At 41.6% G+C, this 17137-nt stretch overlaps 2 protein-coding genes across 5 annotated transcripts in view; one reads left to right on the top strand and one right to left on the bottom strand.

Annotated features, from left to right (window-relative positions):
• SLC4A1AP (solute carrier family 4 member 1 adaptor protein) overlaps positions 1 to 4930 on the bottom strand; it is a 28979-nt gene extending 24049 nt beyond the window's left edge. Inside the window, exons 1-5 of one of the 2 annotated variants that reach the window (XM_058551538.1) lie at positions 4253 to 4928; positions 3841 to 4036; positions 2269 to 2391; positions 1433 to 1493; positions 971 to 1110 (exon numbers count right to left, since the gene is read on the bottom strand). In XM_058551538.1, coding sequence (XP_058407521.1) covers positions 971 to 1110; positions 1433 to 1493; positions 2269 to 2391; positions 3841 to 4036; positions 4253 to 4906 — 1174 coding nt within the window. In that variant the 5' untranslated portion in view covers positions 4907 to 4928. Of the gene's footprint in view, positions 1 to 970; positions 1111 to 1432; positions 1494 to 2268; positions 2392 to 3840; positions 4037 to 4252 lie in introns of both variants that reach the window. The other variant, XM_058551539.1, reaches the window with a different exon arrangement.
• A 71-nt stretch (positions 4931 to 5001) lies between these two features.
• SUPT7L (SPT7 like, STAGA complex subunit gamma) lies at positions 5002 to 14911 on the top strand. Of its 3 annotated transcripts, none has more exons than XM_058551543.1 (6): positions 5002 to 5060; positions 6260 to 6361; positions 6996 to 7613; positions 11045 to 11369; positions 12349 to 12586; positions 13848 to 14911. In XM_058551543.1, exons 3-6 carry the CDS (start codon positions 7201 to 7203, stop codon positions 14108 to 14110), a joined length of 1239 nt encoding a protein of 412 aa, XP_058407526.1. In that variant the 5' UTR covers positions 5002 to 5060; positions 6260 to 6361; positions 6996 to 7200; the 3' UTR covers positions 14111 to 14911. The 3 variants fall into 3 exon arrangements, with proteins under 3 accessions (XP_058407526.1, XP_058407523.1, XP_058407525.1); XM_058551540.1 differs by lacking the exon at positions 5002 to 5060 and adding an exon at positions 5210 to 5492; XM_058551542.1 differs by lacking the exon at positions 5002 to 5060 and having other exon boundaries at positions 5503 to 6361.
• Positions 14912 to 17137: the final 2226 nt, after the last annotated feature.

Here is a 17137-nt window from a genome sequence, read left to right on the forward strand (position 1 = left end):
GGATCCAAACCCGGGCCGCCAGCAGTGGAATGCATGCACTTAACCACTATGGCACGGGGCCGACTCCGAGAGCTTGTTTTTTTTTTTTAAATAATTTTTATTTATTTATTTTTTCCCCCAAAGCCCCAGTAGATAGTTGTATGTCATAGTTGCACATCCTTCTAGTTGCTGTATGTGGGACGCAGCCTCAGCATGGCCGGAGAAGCGGTGCGTCGGTGCGGGCCCGGGATCCGAACCCGGGCCGCCAGCAGCGGAGCTCGCACACTTAACCGCTAAGCCACGGGGCCGGCCCCCGAGAGTTTTTTTTTGGTTTTTTTTTTTTTTGTGAGGGAGATCAGCCCTGAGCTAACATCCGTGCTAATCTTCCTCTTTTTGCTGAGGAAGACCGGCTCTGAGCTAACATCCATTGCCAATCCTCCTCCTTTCTTTTTCTGCCCCAAAGCCCCAGTAGATAGTTGTTATGTCATAGTTGCACATCCTTCTAGTTGCTGTATGTGGGACGCGGCCTCAGCATGGCTGGAGAAGCAGTGCGTCGGTGCGCACCTGGGATCCGAACCAGGGCCGCCAGTAGCGGAGCGCACACACTTAACCACCAAGCCACCGGGCCGGCCCGAGAGTTTTTTTTTAAATGAGGTAAATTTAATGCAATGATATGGATAATATCCATGATACATTCTTATGCTAAATAAGTCACAAAAGACTATAAGCAATATAATTGCATTTGTGTATGAGTATTTGTTTTTTGTTAAAGGATCTCGTTCTGAACACACATCTATATGCACAGAAACTGTCTGGGAGAATATAAATAAACAATGGCTACCTTCAGAGAGTGAGATAGGGAATTTTTTCTTGTCACTTCATAGAATTTTATACAATTTACATTTCCCTCTAAAAAAAGGTTTTGTTACCTTTTGTATTAAATTTTCCTTTTTTTTTTTTTTAAAGAAAAAACATGTTCCCACATGCTCACCTGCCTCCTGCCTCAGCAATCCCAAAGTATCGAGGATTCGACAAGCTTCCAGTGAGCATTGGATCATAGCTTCTTTTTTCTTTCCTGAGTGAATGGCCTCAGCCACCAGTTGTTTTCCAGTTGAATCATCCACAGGTAATCTGCATCAGTTTGAAGGGAATTATAGCACAGCACTAAGCTCCAATTTTCATGAAAAAAACTAATACGCTGTGATAATAGTCATGTTTTTTGAGATGGCTTTTTAATCTCTCAGTTCATTTTGTTTTATCTTGCCAAGGTTGGATGTCAAATCTTTTCCTTCTCTCTTACTCATCCCACCCCACCCCCCATTAATATGTGTTACTAAACTATCAAGGCCCAAATTCAGGAATAGCCTAAAATTAAGACTAAAGTTACTCTCTGGGTTATTGTCTATAATCGTAAATTACAGCTGTAATGGACATTTATGAGAAAAGAACATACCTTACTCTACAGAGCCAAGTGCTATGTCCCTGTTCATCAAATTCATATTCTAATTCTTCTCCTGTGGGAGGAAGAAAGACAAAACAATTTTAACAGCATGTGACAATTACTAGTTGATACAAGGAGAAAACAGAGCAAAGGTTAAATAAGAATATCAAGTTCCCATATCACATTGACTACTTCTCATTCCTAGGGATTATCATCCAATAATAAAATTAGGATGAGCTTGAGGCAAAGAAGAGCAAACTCAGATCAAAACAATCAACTCTTCATTCATAGCTTTGACCACTGTACAGTAGCTTTCACACTTTTTATAAGTTGTAGACTTAAGCTGTTAATTCATCACAGTTGCCTGGTTTTTAGAAGTACATGTGTTAAGTGCAGAACACAACCAGTTCATATATATATTCATACACACACACACACACACACACACACACATATTCTCTCAAAGCATCTCTACTGAAACAATTGTCTGTGGAAACAATCTTTAATCATATAAAATGAAAATTCAAGGTAAGAATTACAAAAGATCAGGTGAATTAGAAACAAAAAATTACAAGAAGTTGGGCCAATCTCCCCACCACCCAAGTCTAGGATTTTTCGAGAAGAATGAGACAAGCCAGGAAAAAGTACTTCCTTTTTTCCAAAATGAGAAGAAAGACTAACAAGATTTTTACTATTTTCAAAATAAACCTGATGCAACTGACCACAAGGATAAGAACTAAACAAGGAGGAGAGCAGATAAAATATAGCATTTCTAAGTACCTGAAGATCTAGAAAACAACACTGCTGTGGATACATTTTGCTGGCAGCGTCAGAATCTATTTACATACCTTCTCGGTCAAAAAACCCTTGGAGAGCCTTTTTTGGATCCTTTATATAAAAGGCCTCCCTTTCCTGCTGAAACTCTAAGACAATGGGGTTCTCTTCAGCCTCATCCTCTACAGCATCCTCTCCTACAGGAGATGGGAAAGAAAGAAAAGACAATCAGACATAAGAGACTATTTCAATGACATCCATTATTCTTTCAGACTGCATAAAGATACAGTTATCAGTCATGAAAAGAAAGGGATGGACCTGCAAAGGATAACCACAAAACCACCAGTAAGAGTATCTTCAGGTTTTCTAAATTGTATGACAATTAAAACTTGTTTTCATGGCACCTTATTTTTTTTTTTTCCATCACTACATTTTAAAAGCAAAATTACCTACCACATTGTGTACAGAAAAAATCTAAGCTCCTCAGCCTGGCATCCTTGTTCTCTTACACCCGGGTCTAATACTTGGTCTCCAATAGAATTTCCTAATGCATATCGTAACTACCAAATAGACTGGTATACTCATTATTCCCTTAAAATCATCAATCCCTGCCCTGAATACCACTCCCAATGCTCAACTTCCCAAGGGATACTCTTCTTATCCTTCAAGTCCCAGCACAAAACCCTTCTGTTTATAAACTTATAAACTTTCCTAAAGATCTAAGTCAGTGCTGCCCAACAAAAATATAATGAAAGCCATATGTGTAATCTTATATTTTGTAGTAGCCACATTAAAAAAGTAAGAGAAACAGGTGAAATTACCAAGTAATCAATATAAAAATATTATGAACATTTCACATTCTTTTTTCACACTAAGTCTTTGAAATCCAGTGTGTATTTTACATTTACAGCACATGTCAGTTTGGACTAGCCATACTGTAAGTGCCCAATAAGCACATGTGGCTAGTGACTACCATATTGGACAGCGAGGTCTAAGTCCTCAGTGATGGCTCCCTTCTCTGAACTTTTACTCCAGCATATTTATGGTTTCTAGCTTTTGTCTGGCACTTACCACAAGTAATTTCATTTATCCTGTCTTCCCAACAACATATTAAGGCTATCTTCTATCTTTTTATATTCCTACCTCCTAAACACCCATCTTCCAAAATGTCTGGTGTTGTGGAAAATTCAATTTATTCGTTTGGCTAAGGGACCAGCTTTCCCTGATTAGATATTTCACATTTCAGGGTATTTACACAAAGTACAAAAGATTCGAGGTAATATCCTATATTGAAAACATTCCATTTTATTTGATTGAATGTAGTTCCATCCCCTCCAGTGATAATCAAGGTCAGTACTTATATATTTTTTTAAATGGTAAAAAAAATAAATTGTATGCTGAAGAACAGTTTTGAACAAGACTGTACTGTAAAACACATTAGAAGAAATCCATAGTGCTCATAGTTCAATTTCTTGACATCAGAAAAGTAAGGAATCTCTCTGAGTTTTGATAACTTCATGTGCAAACAGTATTTGTCCTACCTATCTCATAGAGTCATGAACAGCCGTATGATTAAAAAAAAAAAAAAGATACTGCTAGCAATGAATTTAAAATATTAACCTCTGGCAGCAATTGTAATTTCTTACCCATTCCCCAGGTGCAGCCCACTTCATCATCTTGACCACTAGTATTTTTCTTCCTTTCAGTGGTATCCATTTCCTCCTCTTCATCTGAGTCTTCTCCTAGCATCTTCTTCTCCAACATCATTTGCTGCTGCTTGCGCAGTTCCTTCAATTGGGTGACTGTCAACTCGGATTCTGCCTCTCGGTCTTCCTCTGGTCCCTGATGAAACAAGCGAAAGAATTCTTTTAGAGTTCAGGATTGTTGAAGTCACTTTCAGAAATATGGCAATGTATACAGAGATCTGGACATGAAAGGCCAGATTCCACTTTTGTAATCACTAACTGGGAGAATCTTCTTCCTCATTGAAAGCTTAAAGAGCTCAGGAACCCAGCCCGGTGGGCTCCAGAAATTTCAATTCTAGGTTTTTCTACTTACCTGAAGAAGAAAGAGCCGGGTGCTGCCTCCAAAGCGAAGAACATGCCCGACGTGGATCCGACAATAGGTGCGGGGTGGGACGCGGGTTTTGTTAAGAAAAGTGCCGTGGGTGCTTCCCAGATCGTAGAGGTAGAAGCCGGGCCCGTGGCCGTCGCATTCTCCCTCCGGGCCGGGCGCCCGGTGCTGCAGCACGGCGTGATAGCGAGACACCGAGGGGTGCTCCAGGCATACGTCGCAGCTAGGCAGCCTCCCGAAAAGGCAGCAGCTCGTCCCTTTCAAGCTCCGGGTGCCAAGGATGGTGCCGCCCTTCAGGGTCTCTAGGCTGTAGGGGGCTGTGGCAGGGCCGCCCCACGGCGGCTCTCGGTAAGGCGGGGCCCGGCCCGGGCCACCAGGGGAAGGAGCCGCTGCGAGGGGCCGCGGCTGCTCCTCTGGGGGACTCCGAGCCTCCCCGCTGTCCGGCGGGACATCAGGCTTCTCGGAATCGGGGTCCAGCAGCGCCGTGGGCCTTTCCTTCTTCACCTCGTCAGGGTTTGAAGGATTGCGGTCCGCGGCCTTGTCCCGCACCGCCGGGGGCACCGGCAGAGCTGGCTTCTTGAAGTCTCTACTGAGTTCTTGCGAGGCCAGCGGCTCGCACTGAGTGGGACTATCAGCCATCCTCAATCGGGTGCAGTCTCGAAATCTGTTCCTAGGAAACGTCACCCTTCGGTCTCTACGTTCCTCTCCGCGCCTCCCTCTCCCCAGCTCCCAGAGGCTTCTCTGGCCAGCGATGGTGGAGTTGCTCCTTCACGACCCAGAACGCTGTGAAGAGGTGAGTATCACGGGAAGATCATAACAAGAGAAAAACAGAAAAAGGCGGTCGGGGTGCTGTCAGAATGGGGACATCTTTAGAGGTTGCAACCGGATTGTAATAACTTCCTGTGGCTTAGCTTGATTGAGAAGAAACGCTTCCGGCAGGCTTGGACCGCTAATCAACAAACCAGCCTTCCGGGCCTTTCGCGACCCTCGCCTCAGGCCTCTGGGGCCGTACGGCCGCCCAGCCCGGCTCCTGCGCCGCGGCAGTGAATAGTGGCGCCTCCGTGCCTCGGTCCAGGGTCAGACCTGCCGTCTGCCGGCCGCTCCGAGCATCAGGCGACCCCAGGATCCTGTGATTGGCGCCTGCGCCCGCTGACCGTGACCGAGGAGCCCCCCGAGGGACTTGGGCATTGCTTGGGCTTGGTGCCTCCCCTTCGTGCTCCTTTGGGTGAAGTTAGGGAAGAGGGCGGTTTTTTTTTTCTTTCTGTCATTTTGTTCATTCATTTATTCGTTCATTTTTATATGCTTTCCGAAACCAGTTAATGAGGCAACGTAGTGTAGTTGTTAAGACTGCAGACTCTGGAGACTGACTGTCTTGATTTTCCCTCTCAGCTGTTTCTGACATTAGGCAAGACAGTGGGCCTCACCTTCCACATCTGAAAAATGGGATAATAATTTTGTCTACTTATAGGGTAGTTGGGAGAATTGAATTAAACAGTAAAGGCAAAGGCTGGCACATAGTGGGCACTAATTAAATGCCAGATAATTACTGTGTTGCAGACACTGTACTAAGATTGTGGTCGTGAGGGATAGATGAGAGAATAAAATTGATTGCGATGAATACTAGTTAAGTCTAGGGATAAATGCTGTGACAGAGATATGCAAAGTGCTGTGAGAATATAATGAAGGAGGATGTACTGGGTAGGTGATGGAAGGTGGTGACTTAAGCTATACTTAAGAATGAAGACAAGTCTGCCAGGGATGTGGTGGGTGGCAGGGCATTGCTGACAGAGATCACAGCTTAAAGAGTCAACTGTGGAAATGCATGGCATTCTTAAAATGAGTAGTATGATACCGTTAGAACTAGGGTGGTCATTGTCTCCAGGAATCTCTTCCTTTGTGCTTCCACTGCACCAGGTCTGCACCTCTAGAACAGCACTAAGCCCACACTTTCATATTGAAGCGTTCTGTTTATGTTTTTCTCCCTCACCCCAGGTCGGAGATCTTGGCCTTAGTCTTTGTCTCCTCACATAATACCTGGCATTTGATAAATGTTTGTTGAATTTGAAGAGACATATGGGCAATGAATCTGGAAAGGTGAGTTGAAGCCAGTTTGTAAATTTTGTTGAATGGAGAGCCAAAGAATTTTGACTGACTTTTTCCTGTAGACAATGGGAAGCCATTAGATCTGAGTTAAAAATATTAAGTCTAGCAGCACTATGGAGGATAGATTAGATATAAGGCGAGACTAAAATAAGGAATACCAGTTAAGAGGCAGCAGAAATCTCCCAGATTCTTCCCTATATATGTCAGAAGTTGCACGCATAGGACCATTTAGACTGGTGGTTAATAGCTTTTTTCACCAGATCAGTTAAAAGGTTCCCATGCCTGATACACATAGTATAAGAACCACCTCTGTCTATCTTTAACTCTACTCCCCTTTCTCCCACTGATCTGGGACAGATATGTCAAAATACTCTTGAGAAATATTCCAGGTCTCATTTAAGTATCTTGTCTTGAAAATTGTTCAGGATTGGGCATGATGGTAGTTCTAGTAATGAGTTAGGGGGGTGAGATGGAAAACATGGACACTACAGCCCCAGATACTATTGCAGCTGTTAGTCTACTAGTGACCCAAATTCCACCTTGTGGTTCAGTCTAATATGAATTGTCATTGTGTGTGATTGTGATGACTAGCTTCTAGCAGTTATATTTCTCTTAATTTCTTCAGGGAGAACATCTTCGGTCCTACAGTGTTGGTGACACTGACATTTTTCTGAGTGGTCCTGAACAACCTACTTTTTATGTAAATAACGGGCTAGACTTCATATTTTTCACTACAGAAGTTTATAACCTACAGTTGCCAGAGATTTAAAGACACTAGTTTAGGATATCATCTACATTTAACTTGGAAGCTCTTCCTTTCTTATTCCAAAATGTTGAGATACTGGGGAGAGATACCAATCTCATCAAGCCAGGCCAACAGAAGTTCCTTTGATTTGCTCCCACGGGAGTTCCGTCTGGTGGAAGTCCATGACCCTCCTCTGCACCAACCCTCAGCCAACAAGCCCAAGCCCCCCACTATGTTGGACATCCCCTCAGAGCCATGCAGCCTCACCATCCATACCATTCAGCTTATCCAGCACAACCGACGTCTGCGCAACCTCATTGCCACAGCTCAGGCCCAGAATCAGCAACAGACAGAAGGTGTAAAGACTGAAGAGAGTGAACCTCTTCCCTCCTGCCCTGGGTCACCTCCTCTTCCTGATGACCTCCTTCCTTTAGACTGTAAGAATCCCAATGCACCATTCCAGATCCGGCACAGTGACCCAGAGAGTGACTTTTATCGGTAAGGCAAGGCTTTGCTGTGTCTTACTTTTTTCAAATAATCTTCCCAGCAACCCTGTTAAGCATGTAATAACATTTCCATGAAGAAACTGAGGATAAGGGTAATTGACTTGGCCACAGTTGCTCAGGTAATTAGTGGGAAGTCTAAGACTTGAACCCTGATCTTCCAAATCCAAAGTCTATATTTTTTTATTTTCTGATGCAACAGATATTTATTGAGTGCCTGCTATGTGCCAAGCACTTTGCTAGGAGCAAGGTACTACACTGGTATGTAAAATAGGCCATGGCCTCATAGTCCTCAGGGTCTAGTCTTTCTGTTTAATTTAAAATGTATATTATGGGTTTGGCTCAGAGTCCTCAAACTGAGATTCATGGACTCATTCTCGTACTATTAGGAATCCACAAGTTCTATATAAGAATTTTTTAATTGTATGTTTGCATTTTGATAACATAGTTTAAGAAATAATAATATAAAAATGTTCTTGATCCATGCTACTCAAAATCAACATCACCTAGGAGCTTGTTAGAAATTCAGAGTCTCAGGCCCCACCCACACCTGCTAAATCAGAATCTTCATTTTAACAAGATCTCCAGGAGATTCATATGGGTATTTGAGTTTGAGAAGCCCTGCTCCAGATCCTCTGAATGACTACCTTATAACCTAGTGCTACTACTAGATTTCAATGTGTAAGTTTGCATTTGGTGCCAAATTACTTTTTTTCTTTTCGTTTTGAAATTTGTCAGACCTATAGAAAAGTTAAAATAATAGTACAATGAACACCCAAATACCCTTCACCTGGATTCACCAATTGTTAACATTTTGCCACATTTACTTTCTCTCACATATGTGTGTGTATACACACATATACACACAAATATAGAAACATATATATACATACACGTATACCAAATATTTTAAAGTGGCAGACATTACAATATTTTACGCCTAAATTCTTTCCCTTGTACTAAGAATAATTTTATTATTTTCCTACAGAATCCCAATACCATTGTCACACCAAAATAAGTGAACACTAATTAAATAATATCATTTAGTAAGTCTATATTCAGATTTCTCCACTTGTCCCCAAAATATCTTTTTAGATATATTTTTCCCCAATCCAGGACCTAACAAAGATTCATGCATTGCACTTGGTTGTTAGGCCTCTTTAGTGTCTTTTAAGCCAGAATAGCTTCCTCTTTTTTAAAAAACATGATAGTAATCTTTTTTAAGAGTTTGGGGGGCTGGCCCAGTGGCACAAGTGGTTACGTGCACACGCTCCGCTGCTGCGGCCCGGGGTTCACTGGTTCGGATCCTGGGCGCGTACCGACGCACCGCTTGGCAAGCCATGCTGTGGCGGCATCCCATATAAAGTGGAGGAAGATGGGCACGAATGTTAGCCCAGGGCCAGTCTTCCTCAGCAAAAAAAGAGGAAGATTGGCAGATGTTAGCACAGGGCTGATCTTCCTCACAAAAAAAAAAAAAAAACAGTTCGGGTCATTTGTCTTGTAGTAGAATGTCCCACTTACTGAATTTGCTGATTATTTCCTCAAGATTAGATTCAGGTTAAATATGTTTGGCAAAAATACCACATAAGTAGTATTATAGATCACTTATTGCATCTGCCTATTGATGATAATAATTACTACTGTTTTACTTGTCCCAAACTAATGAGAAAAGAACAGAAATAGACTTACATGTAAAGGTTCCAGTTGGCCTAGATGAAGGCCAGATGGTGTCCTGGTGCGTTGCATAATCAAAGATTCTGAAGTTGTTGGAGTAGTGAAAAGGGGAGGGATAACTATCTTATTACATGCCTGGCACATGTTAGTACAGATAGGCCCAATTTGCTCTGTAGCAATCAGTACCATATTTACATTTTGAGGGTAATTTAGTTTAGTTTTTTGTTTTTTAAATAAAACTTTTTTTTTTTGAGGAAGATTGGCGCTGTGATAACATCTGTTGCCAATCTTTCTGTTTTTTTTTTTCTCCCCAAAGCCCTAGTACATAGTTGTATATCACAGTTGTAGGGTTGTCAGGGGCAATTTAGTTTTAACAAAATAACATCGTCCTTCATATTAAATTGAGGCTGTTATTTAGAATTTTGTAGTTTTGTGTCAAAATTCTAATTTTAATTGTTAGAGCTATGAACATCAAAAGTTTATACTAGTTTGTTTTATACATATTTAAAAAACTGTATAACAGAAATAATTTGCATCAGCTATGGGGGTGCCAAAAGAATTATTTTCCTTTGAAATAGGTCTATAAATTACTCAAGTAAAGCGATACTGGTTTAGCTCGCTCCATTTATTAGGCACTTCTGAGGCCTTTAGCTTTTGGCCCAGGGAGACTGGCCATAGGAAATGATGATGGAAATAGTAAATGAAAAGTTATTTGGCAATTGGTTTTCTTACTTTTCAACTTATGTGAATGGCAGTAGTTGCAACTGAGCAGATAATAGTAAAGTAGGTAGATAGCTCCTCAAGCATTCTTGTACAGCACCTGGTGACACATGCCAAGTACAGAGCAGGGAAGAGAAATTTTCTGTACCCTATTTTATTTTTATCTATTTGCTTCCTTTGTCAGAGGAAAGCAGAAGATAGGAAATTTCAGGAGACAGGTAAATTATTAGAAGCTTATTAAAAGTTATTTTTATGAAATCAGACAGCTTTTTGAGGGTTTTTTTCTTGGAAAGATTAAGATTTCTGCAGTAGTGATTAGATGCAAAATGGTGTATTATGAAGAACATGGGATCTGGAGTTAGAAGACTCCACCAACTTATAATACCTAAACAACTTTTGGCAAGTCAGCCCCTCTGAACCTCAATTTCCTCACCTGCCAAATAGGAATAATACTATGGACCCTACCCATTTCACAGCATAGGAAAGGATAAAAATGCTTTGTAAGCCATGTATGTTTTCAATTGCTTTTATAAAATTGAGTTGCTTTCCCAGTTTTACAAATGGTCTGTTGTAGTTACATAAGAATCTCCTAATTTGGACTGTGAATTTCTGAAAGTTCATGTATGGCCCAGCATGTGAAGAAACTATATTCTGGTGAAATAATTAGAGCACCATTGAGCAGTATCTAAGCTGTACTCTTAAAATTAATCAGATCCTAAAAGTGATCAAAATTGAGCAGTTGGTACAAGGAGAAGGAAACTTCCTTTCCACTAGATACCCTTTTATGCTGTTTATTATAGACATGTATTGCCTAGTCAACCTTTATGTAATTGGAGGAGCTCAGAGAGATGTCTGTGGGTTGTTCAGACATGCCCTGACAGCAGCAGGATGAAACTGGGCTATGTAACCGGCATAGAATTCCCCTGGAAAGCTAGGCCAGTGGTTTGCTTGGAATTGTAAAACTCCTAGGGCGACAGGACAGGTCACCCCTTTGCAAGAGCACTAATAACACTACCGTGTCTCCACTTTCAGTGGGAAAGGGGAACCTGTGACTGAACTCAGCTGGCACTCCTGCCGGCAGCTCCTCTACCAGGCGGTAGCCACAATCCTGGCCCATGCAGGCTTCGAGTGTGCTAATGAAAGTGTCCTGGAGACCCTAACTGATGTGGCACATGAGTACTGCCTTAAGTTCACCAAGTTGCTGCGCTTCGCTGTGGATCGGGAGGCTCGGCTGGGGCAGACTCCTTTCCCTGATGTTATGGAGCAGGTATTCCATGAAGTGGGCATTGGCAGTGTGCTCTCCCTCCAGAAGTTCTGGCAGCACCGCATCAAGGACTATCACAGTTACATGCTACAGGTGAGGCAACCCTGTGGGGAAGTGGATAAAGATGTGTAATCTAAGGGTGTTCAGCAGGATACCACAGTTGCTCTAGAGTGCAGAGCACAGGATCTTAGAACAGAGTGGACTTCACCTGCTTTCCTCATGAGGCCCTGTGTTCCATTGGCCTCATCACTGACCTGACCAGACTCACGGGCCTCCTTTAGTCAATGAATGGCCTCATTTATTGATAATACATCCTCTGAAAAAATTTATAGACAGGTAGGTATATGGAGTCTGAGAGAATGTGGTTAGCATGCTTTTATTCACCAAATATTTACTGAGTGCCTACTGTGAGTCAGGCACCGGGATACAGCAGTTTACAAGACACGTTCCTTGAGTTTACATTCTTGAGAGGGAAACAAAAACAAGTAAATAATGATCAAAACAATTTCAGATGGCATTAAGTGCTATGAAAAACAAAACAATGAAGTGATACTGCATCCAAGGGTGGAGGAGTGGGGAGAGACACCATTTTGGGTTAGAACCAGAAATATCTAATCTCGTCAACCCTGTGGCCTTAAGCAAGTCATTTGTTCAGTTTTGGTTTCTCCAAATCTAAAATATAAGGAATTTTAACACCCAACAAAAGAGTCTTTGCTATGTAATCCAGATTTCCTGCATCATTCATTATCCACCTAGGGTACATATGTCAGCTGTTAGTTTTTGTAGCCAAAAATGTGATCTTTTGTCCCAGTTCTGATTTATCTTTAACATGGTCTATTTTTCACCTTTATATAACTTTTAATTAATGACACACTCTCTGCCAAACAAATTTTCTTTACATATCTCTTATCATTTACAAATGCAAATTCAACACCTTAAACAAATTCCTTCTATTGGCAGTGGATGCTTTATTCATATTCATATTCTGTTGGTTTTCCATGGGATGCCATAAGCTGACTATCCAACTTGCTTTTAACATTTCCTTGGAAAACTGACTCTTGCTTGCCAACAGATTAGTAAGCAACTCTCTGAAGAGTATGAAAGGATTGTCAATCCTGAGAAGGCCACAGAGGACACTAAACCTGTAAAGATCAAGGAGGAACCTGTGAGCGACATCGCCTTCCCTGTCAGTGACGAACTGGAGACTGACCTTGCTTCTGGAGACCAGTCACTGCCCATGGGAGTCCTTGGGGCTCAGAGTGAGCGCTTCCCATCCAACCTAGAGGTTGAGGCTTCGCCACAGGCTTCAAGTAAGAGAAATCAACTTACTCACTTTGATTCTGGGAGATCTGCCAATCTGAGTACGTGTTGTGTTTTTGAATCAACCTCTGGAGATGGAAGAATAAAAGTGGGTGTGGGCAAGAGAATGGAAAGTCTAAAAACAAATATAGCTTCACTGATCTAGAGATACCAGCATTCTTCTTTGTAATTAGTAAAGAGAGGACTAGCACAGCTTTACAGGCATTCTTTAAAATAATTCCTAGTTAGGATGTAGATGCATTATGTGTTATCCTATTGATTACCAGAGTTAATTCAGCTGACCCAGTTGGGTGGGCAGATGTCCCCTTCTTCCCTTCGTATTCTGTATTGGTCTTTCCTGATGCTTGTACTCAATTGATTGAGACAACTTCCAGATAGATTAATTGTTCTAGTTTGTGTGAATAGTTGGGCTTCCTTGCTAGAGTACCCCCAACAAATTGTAGCTGAAAGGGATTGAGATAGAGCTACTAGTTAGAGGCAGCTGGCCTCTTCTTCTAGATAGACTGTGATTACTTTAGGAACCAGGATGACTCGATCCTTAAGTCAGTCTGAGTGCAAATTAGTCTAGACACTCAGTTCTTTACAAATATAAATTATCATTTCATCAGTGCAGAAATGACACAAATAGCACATCATCTAGTGTGGCCTAAACAGGATTAAGCCACATTTTTAAAAGTATTGGGCAGAGCCTTTTACCCTGGAAGAAACAATAACCACATAACAGTATTGCTAGAACATACAGTGATGTGATGGCCAAAGAGAAACTATTGCAGACAAAGGGGCCATGTCTCTTTTCAGCAGTCTGGGAACTGTTGCCAGCATTTTGTAGTAATCATTAACTTTTCATAATGGAAGAGAGGACCAGGGACCCAAGAAAAAGGCTGGAAAACAAGACAGCCGCATAAAAGGAAGGAAGGTCAGGCATTCTTAACAGCTGAACAAGAGCCCATAGATGTGCTTATCTTTGGGCCAGGAGACAGGGAATCTTTCACCTGCATAGTTTTACTTCCCTGGTTTAGGGAAAATGGAGGTGGGTGAAGTGGGGTAAAAGAGGGTGGAGGAAGTGGAAAGGAAGATATTCAGAATTGGTAACGTTCGAAGCAGAGAATAACAACCATATTCTACATCCAAGTAGAGAATCAGAGTGACAGCTGAGCTCAAAGGCCATCAGTCTGCCCTGGCTGGTATATTCATTCTTCTTTGTTCCATCCGTGGCTTACCACTAGTTATATGTTGTTCTTCCATTTCTAGGTACAGAGGTAAATGCTTCCCCTCTTTGGAATCTGGCCCATGTGAAAATGGAGCCTCAAGAGAGTGAAGAAGGCAATGTCTCTGGGCATGGCGTGCTGGGCAGTGATGTCTTCGAGGAGCCCATGTCAGGCATGAGTGAAGCTGGGATTCCCCAGAGCCCTGATGACTCAGACAGCAGCTACGGTTCCCACTCCACTGATAGCCTTATGGGGTCCTCCCCTGTTTTCAACCAGCGCTGCAAGAAGAGGATGAGGAAAATGTAAAAGGAAAAGAGAGAGATTTTCTGTCCAAACCTACAAGACCCAACAGAAAACCTTGATTATTCAAATTTGTTTTGATAAAAATGATTTGACTCTTATTCTTAAACACAGTGGGTTTTCCTGATTTCAGTGGAACTGGATTTAACAAAACAAGTTTGCATTTTACTTTTGCATCCATTTTTTGTAGTTTTCCACAACAACCAAGCCACCTTTCAGACAGACCACGACGCTGGGACCGTAATCAGGAAACCAAAGCACTGTCCCTGACTGTTGTCTTTACTGTGTGGTTAGACAAGTTACTTAGCTTCTCTAGAGCCATTTCTCTTGCACAACCGAGAAGAATAATACCGCTTTGACGTACCTTGCAGGGATGTTGTGAAGATCGAGATGTTATTAAACCTCAAATCTGTGCTTGAACAGACTCACAAGTAAATATATGCTGATAGCAAATGTCAATTTTTTAACTTGCTTCATTTTTTGGTTGAAGTCATTAGGAATCCAGTACTAATACCTAACAGGAAATAACTAAACACTGCACAACTTACCTATCAGTAGTCTTTTTAAAACTGTTTTTGCTGCCCATGAAGTCTCACAAAATCAGAGATCTGTGGTGACAGCCATTTTGCACATTCAGACAGCCCTCTCCTATTTCACCCATGTATTTCTTCCTTTTCTAGACTTATTCCATCTATCCCTAACCTTTTTATTTCCACTCAGATATTTTATATTTTCACCATGTACATTTTCTCAATTGTTTCTTTCACTTTCTCTTTTGTGAATGAAGTAAACAGGACCTTCCAAGGACAGATTTGTGCTTATTTCATTTGTTGCGTCTGCTTAGCCATCAGAGGACAGCAGTCCATTCCTTTGTCAGAATTCTACATCTGCACATTGTGCTTCTACTGGATGAGCAGCCTCTAAAATGATAACAATCTGCACCTTCCTACTTTATATCAGGTCCTGAACAACTTTACTGTTATTACTCATACATCACAGTATCTGCCCTGCTTGGCATCTGATAGTCTCAATCAGTATTTATTACGTAAATGATGCAGCACTGGAATAATTAGGAGTAATTAGCAAATGTGTGCTTTATGCCTTAGTAATGGATGTCAGAATGTTAAATACTATTGAAGTTCAGTTTTTAGGTGCAGAATACAAGTCTTATGAAATTTAGAGCACTCCTTTAATAGACACCAAAAATTAAGGCACAGCTTTAATTAGTACATTATTGCGTGCCTGAAATGTCCCAGGCAGCATTGAGAATAAAGATGAATGCAATAGCAACAAAATGAAGTTATAATTTAAACTGTTACCAGATCATTTATAAATTTGTGAATTGTACATCCTTAGCACAATTAGCTAGACCCTTTCTGTTCCAGGTTCAGCTTCATTTTCCCTTATTTATGAAAGTAGCCATCTAGTATTTAATCCCTTCAGTTAGCAAACATTTATTGAGTATCTATTATGAGCTAGGTCCTGTGCAAGGGATACAAGATGAGTAAGACTTTGTCCCTACCCTTATGGAGCTTAGAGCACAAGCCAGACAAGTCATTCTTTAAGGAAAAGTATTCAAAGACACTACGGGGAAAAACCAGGTATGTGTAGACCTTTGCTGTACAAATGGTTTCCTCTTAAAGAACAGGTTCAAATTTTTAGACTTGTGGTTCCCACTGGTTATAGAATATTGAAATTAATACTTCATGGTAAAATAAAATACTTTTATTTATTTTTAGAATGTTTAAATTGGAGAATAGGCACCAAATGGTCAAGGTTAGGGTACTCGGATAAAGCAGGTCCTGTGAGGATACCTGAGATTCACCTGGCCTGGAATTATGTCACAGGCTATTTGTTTTTTTTTTGTGTGTGTGAGATCAGCCCTGTGCTAACATCCGCCAATCCTCCTCTTTTTTTGCTGAGGAAGACGGCCCTGGGCTAACATCTGTGCCCATCTTCCTCCACTTTATATGGGACGCCGCCACAGCATGGCTTGCCAAGCAGTGCGTCGGTGCGCGCCCGGGATCCGAACCAGCGAACCCCGGGCCGCCGCAGCGGAGCGCGCACTTAACCGCTTGCGGCACCGGGCCGGCCCCTGTCACAGGCTATTTGAGTTAGAGCAGTGGTTCTCAAAATTAGCATGCATCAGAATCCCCTGGGGCGCTTATTAAGACAGATTGCCGGCCCCCACCCGTAAAGTTTCTGGTTTAGGTCTTGAGTGTCCCGTTTCTAATAATTTCCTAGATGATGCTGATGCTTCTGGTCCAGAGACCCCACTTTGAGAACCACTGAATTGGAATATAGATTAGACTGGGATAAAATTCCTTAAGAGAAATGTATGATGTTTTAAGATACTGTGAGGACTCTGGAGGCAGGGCAAACCCTTACCATGGCTGTTATGTATGGAATGTGCACCTGACCCAAATCCATGGCCTTTGAGTAAATCACCAAGGATACTTTGCATTAAGTTCAAAGTACAATATAAACAGGGCCTGGCTCTGTAGCTGGTTACTAGGTATGTGTACATGGGAAAATTTAGTAACCATCACCTCCTTATTGAGACAGGTTTGGACATGTGGCTTTAAACCTCTCTATTGAAAAGAAGTAAATCTATTTGCAAATATATAATTTTCTTATTTGAAATTATGACAAGACTTACAACAAAGTTAAAATAAAAAACTATCCAAGTGATCAGTGAAAGCAGGATTCTTATTAATTATATGTTTTGCCCACTTTCTTCAATGAACCTCGTGTTCTATAATGAGCTACCCAGTGTGAGGTGCATTTCATACCAATGTTGACTGGTTGCCAAGGAGACTCCACTGCCACTCTGGACAAGCTCATGTTTCCCCTCTCCCTTTCTACTAAAAGGAGGGGAACTCATGGTGCAGGGTCAAGGGCAAGATCCTGGGGAAGTAGAAGCTATCGATCCAGCCTATTAATAGAGATTTGAAGTGAACACTAAGTTCTCTCTCTTTTCCATCCATCAGCAGCAAAAGTACTTGACTTCAAATGATAAAACTTGCAGTTTTA

The sequence above is a fragment of the Diceros bicornis genome, chromosome 12 (assembly GCF_020826845.1).
Source record: "Diceros bicornis minor isolate mBicDic1 chromosome 12, mDicBic1.mat.cur, whole genome shotgun sequence".
NCBI lineage: Eukaryota > Metazoa > Chordata > Mammalia > Perissodactyla > Rhinocerotidae > Diceros > Diceros bicornis.

What these genes read in the sequence shown, in the direction of transcription:
- SUPT7L (XM_058551543.1), top strand. Translation starts at nt 7,201, where the DNA reads ATGTTGAGATACTGGGGAGAGATACCAATCTCATCAAGCCAGGCCAAC. An exon ending in ATCACAGTTACATGCTACAG is followed by an intron (nt 11,370 to 12,348) that starts GTGAGGCAACCC and finishes GCTTGCCAACAG; the next exon opens with ATTAGTAAGCAACTCTCTGA. An exon ending in GGCTTCGCCACAGGCTTCAA is followed by an intron (nt 12,587 to 13,847) that starts GTAAGAGAAATC and finishes TTCCATTTCTAG; the next exon opens with GTACAGAGGTAAATGCTTCC.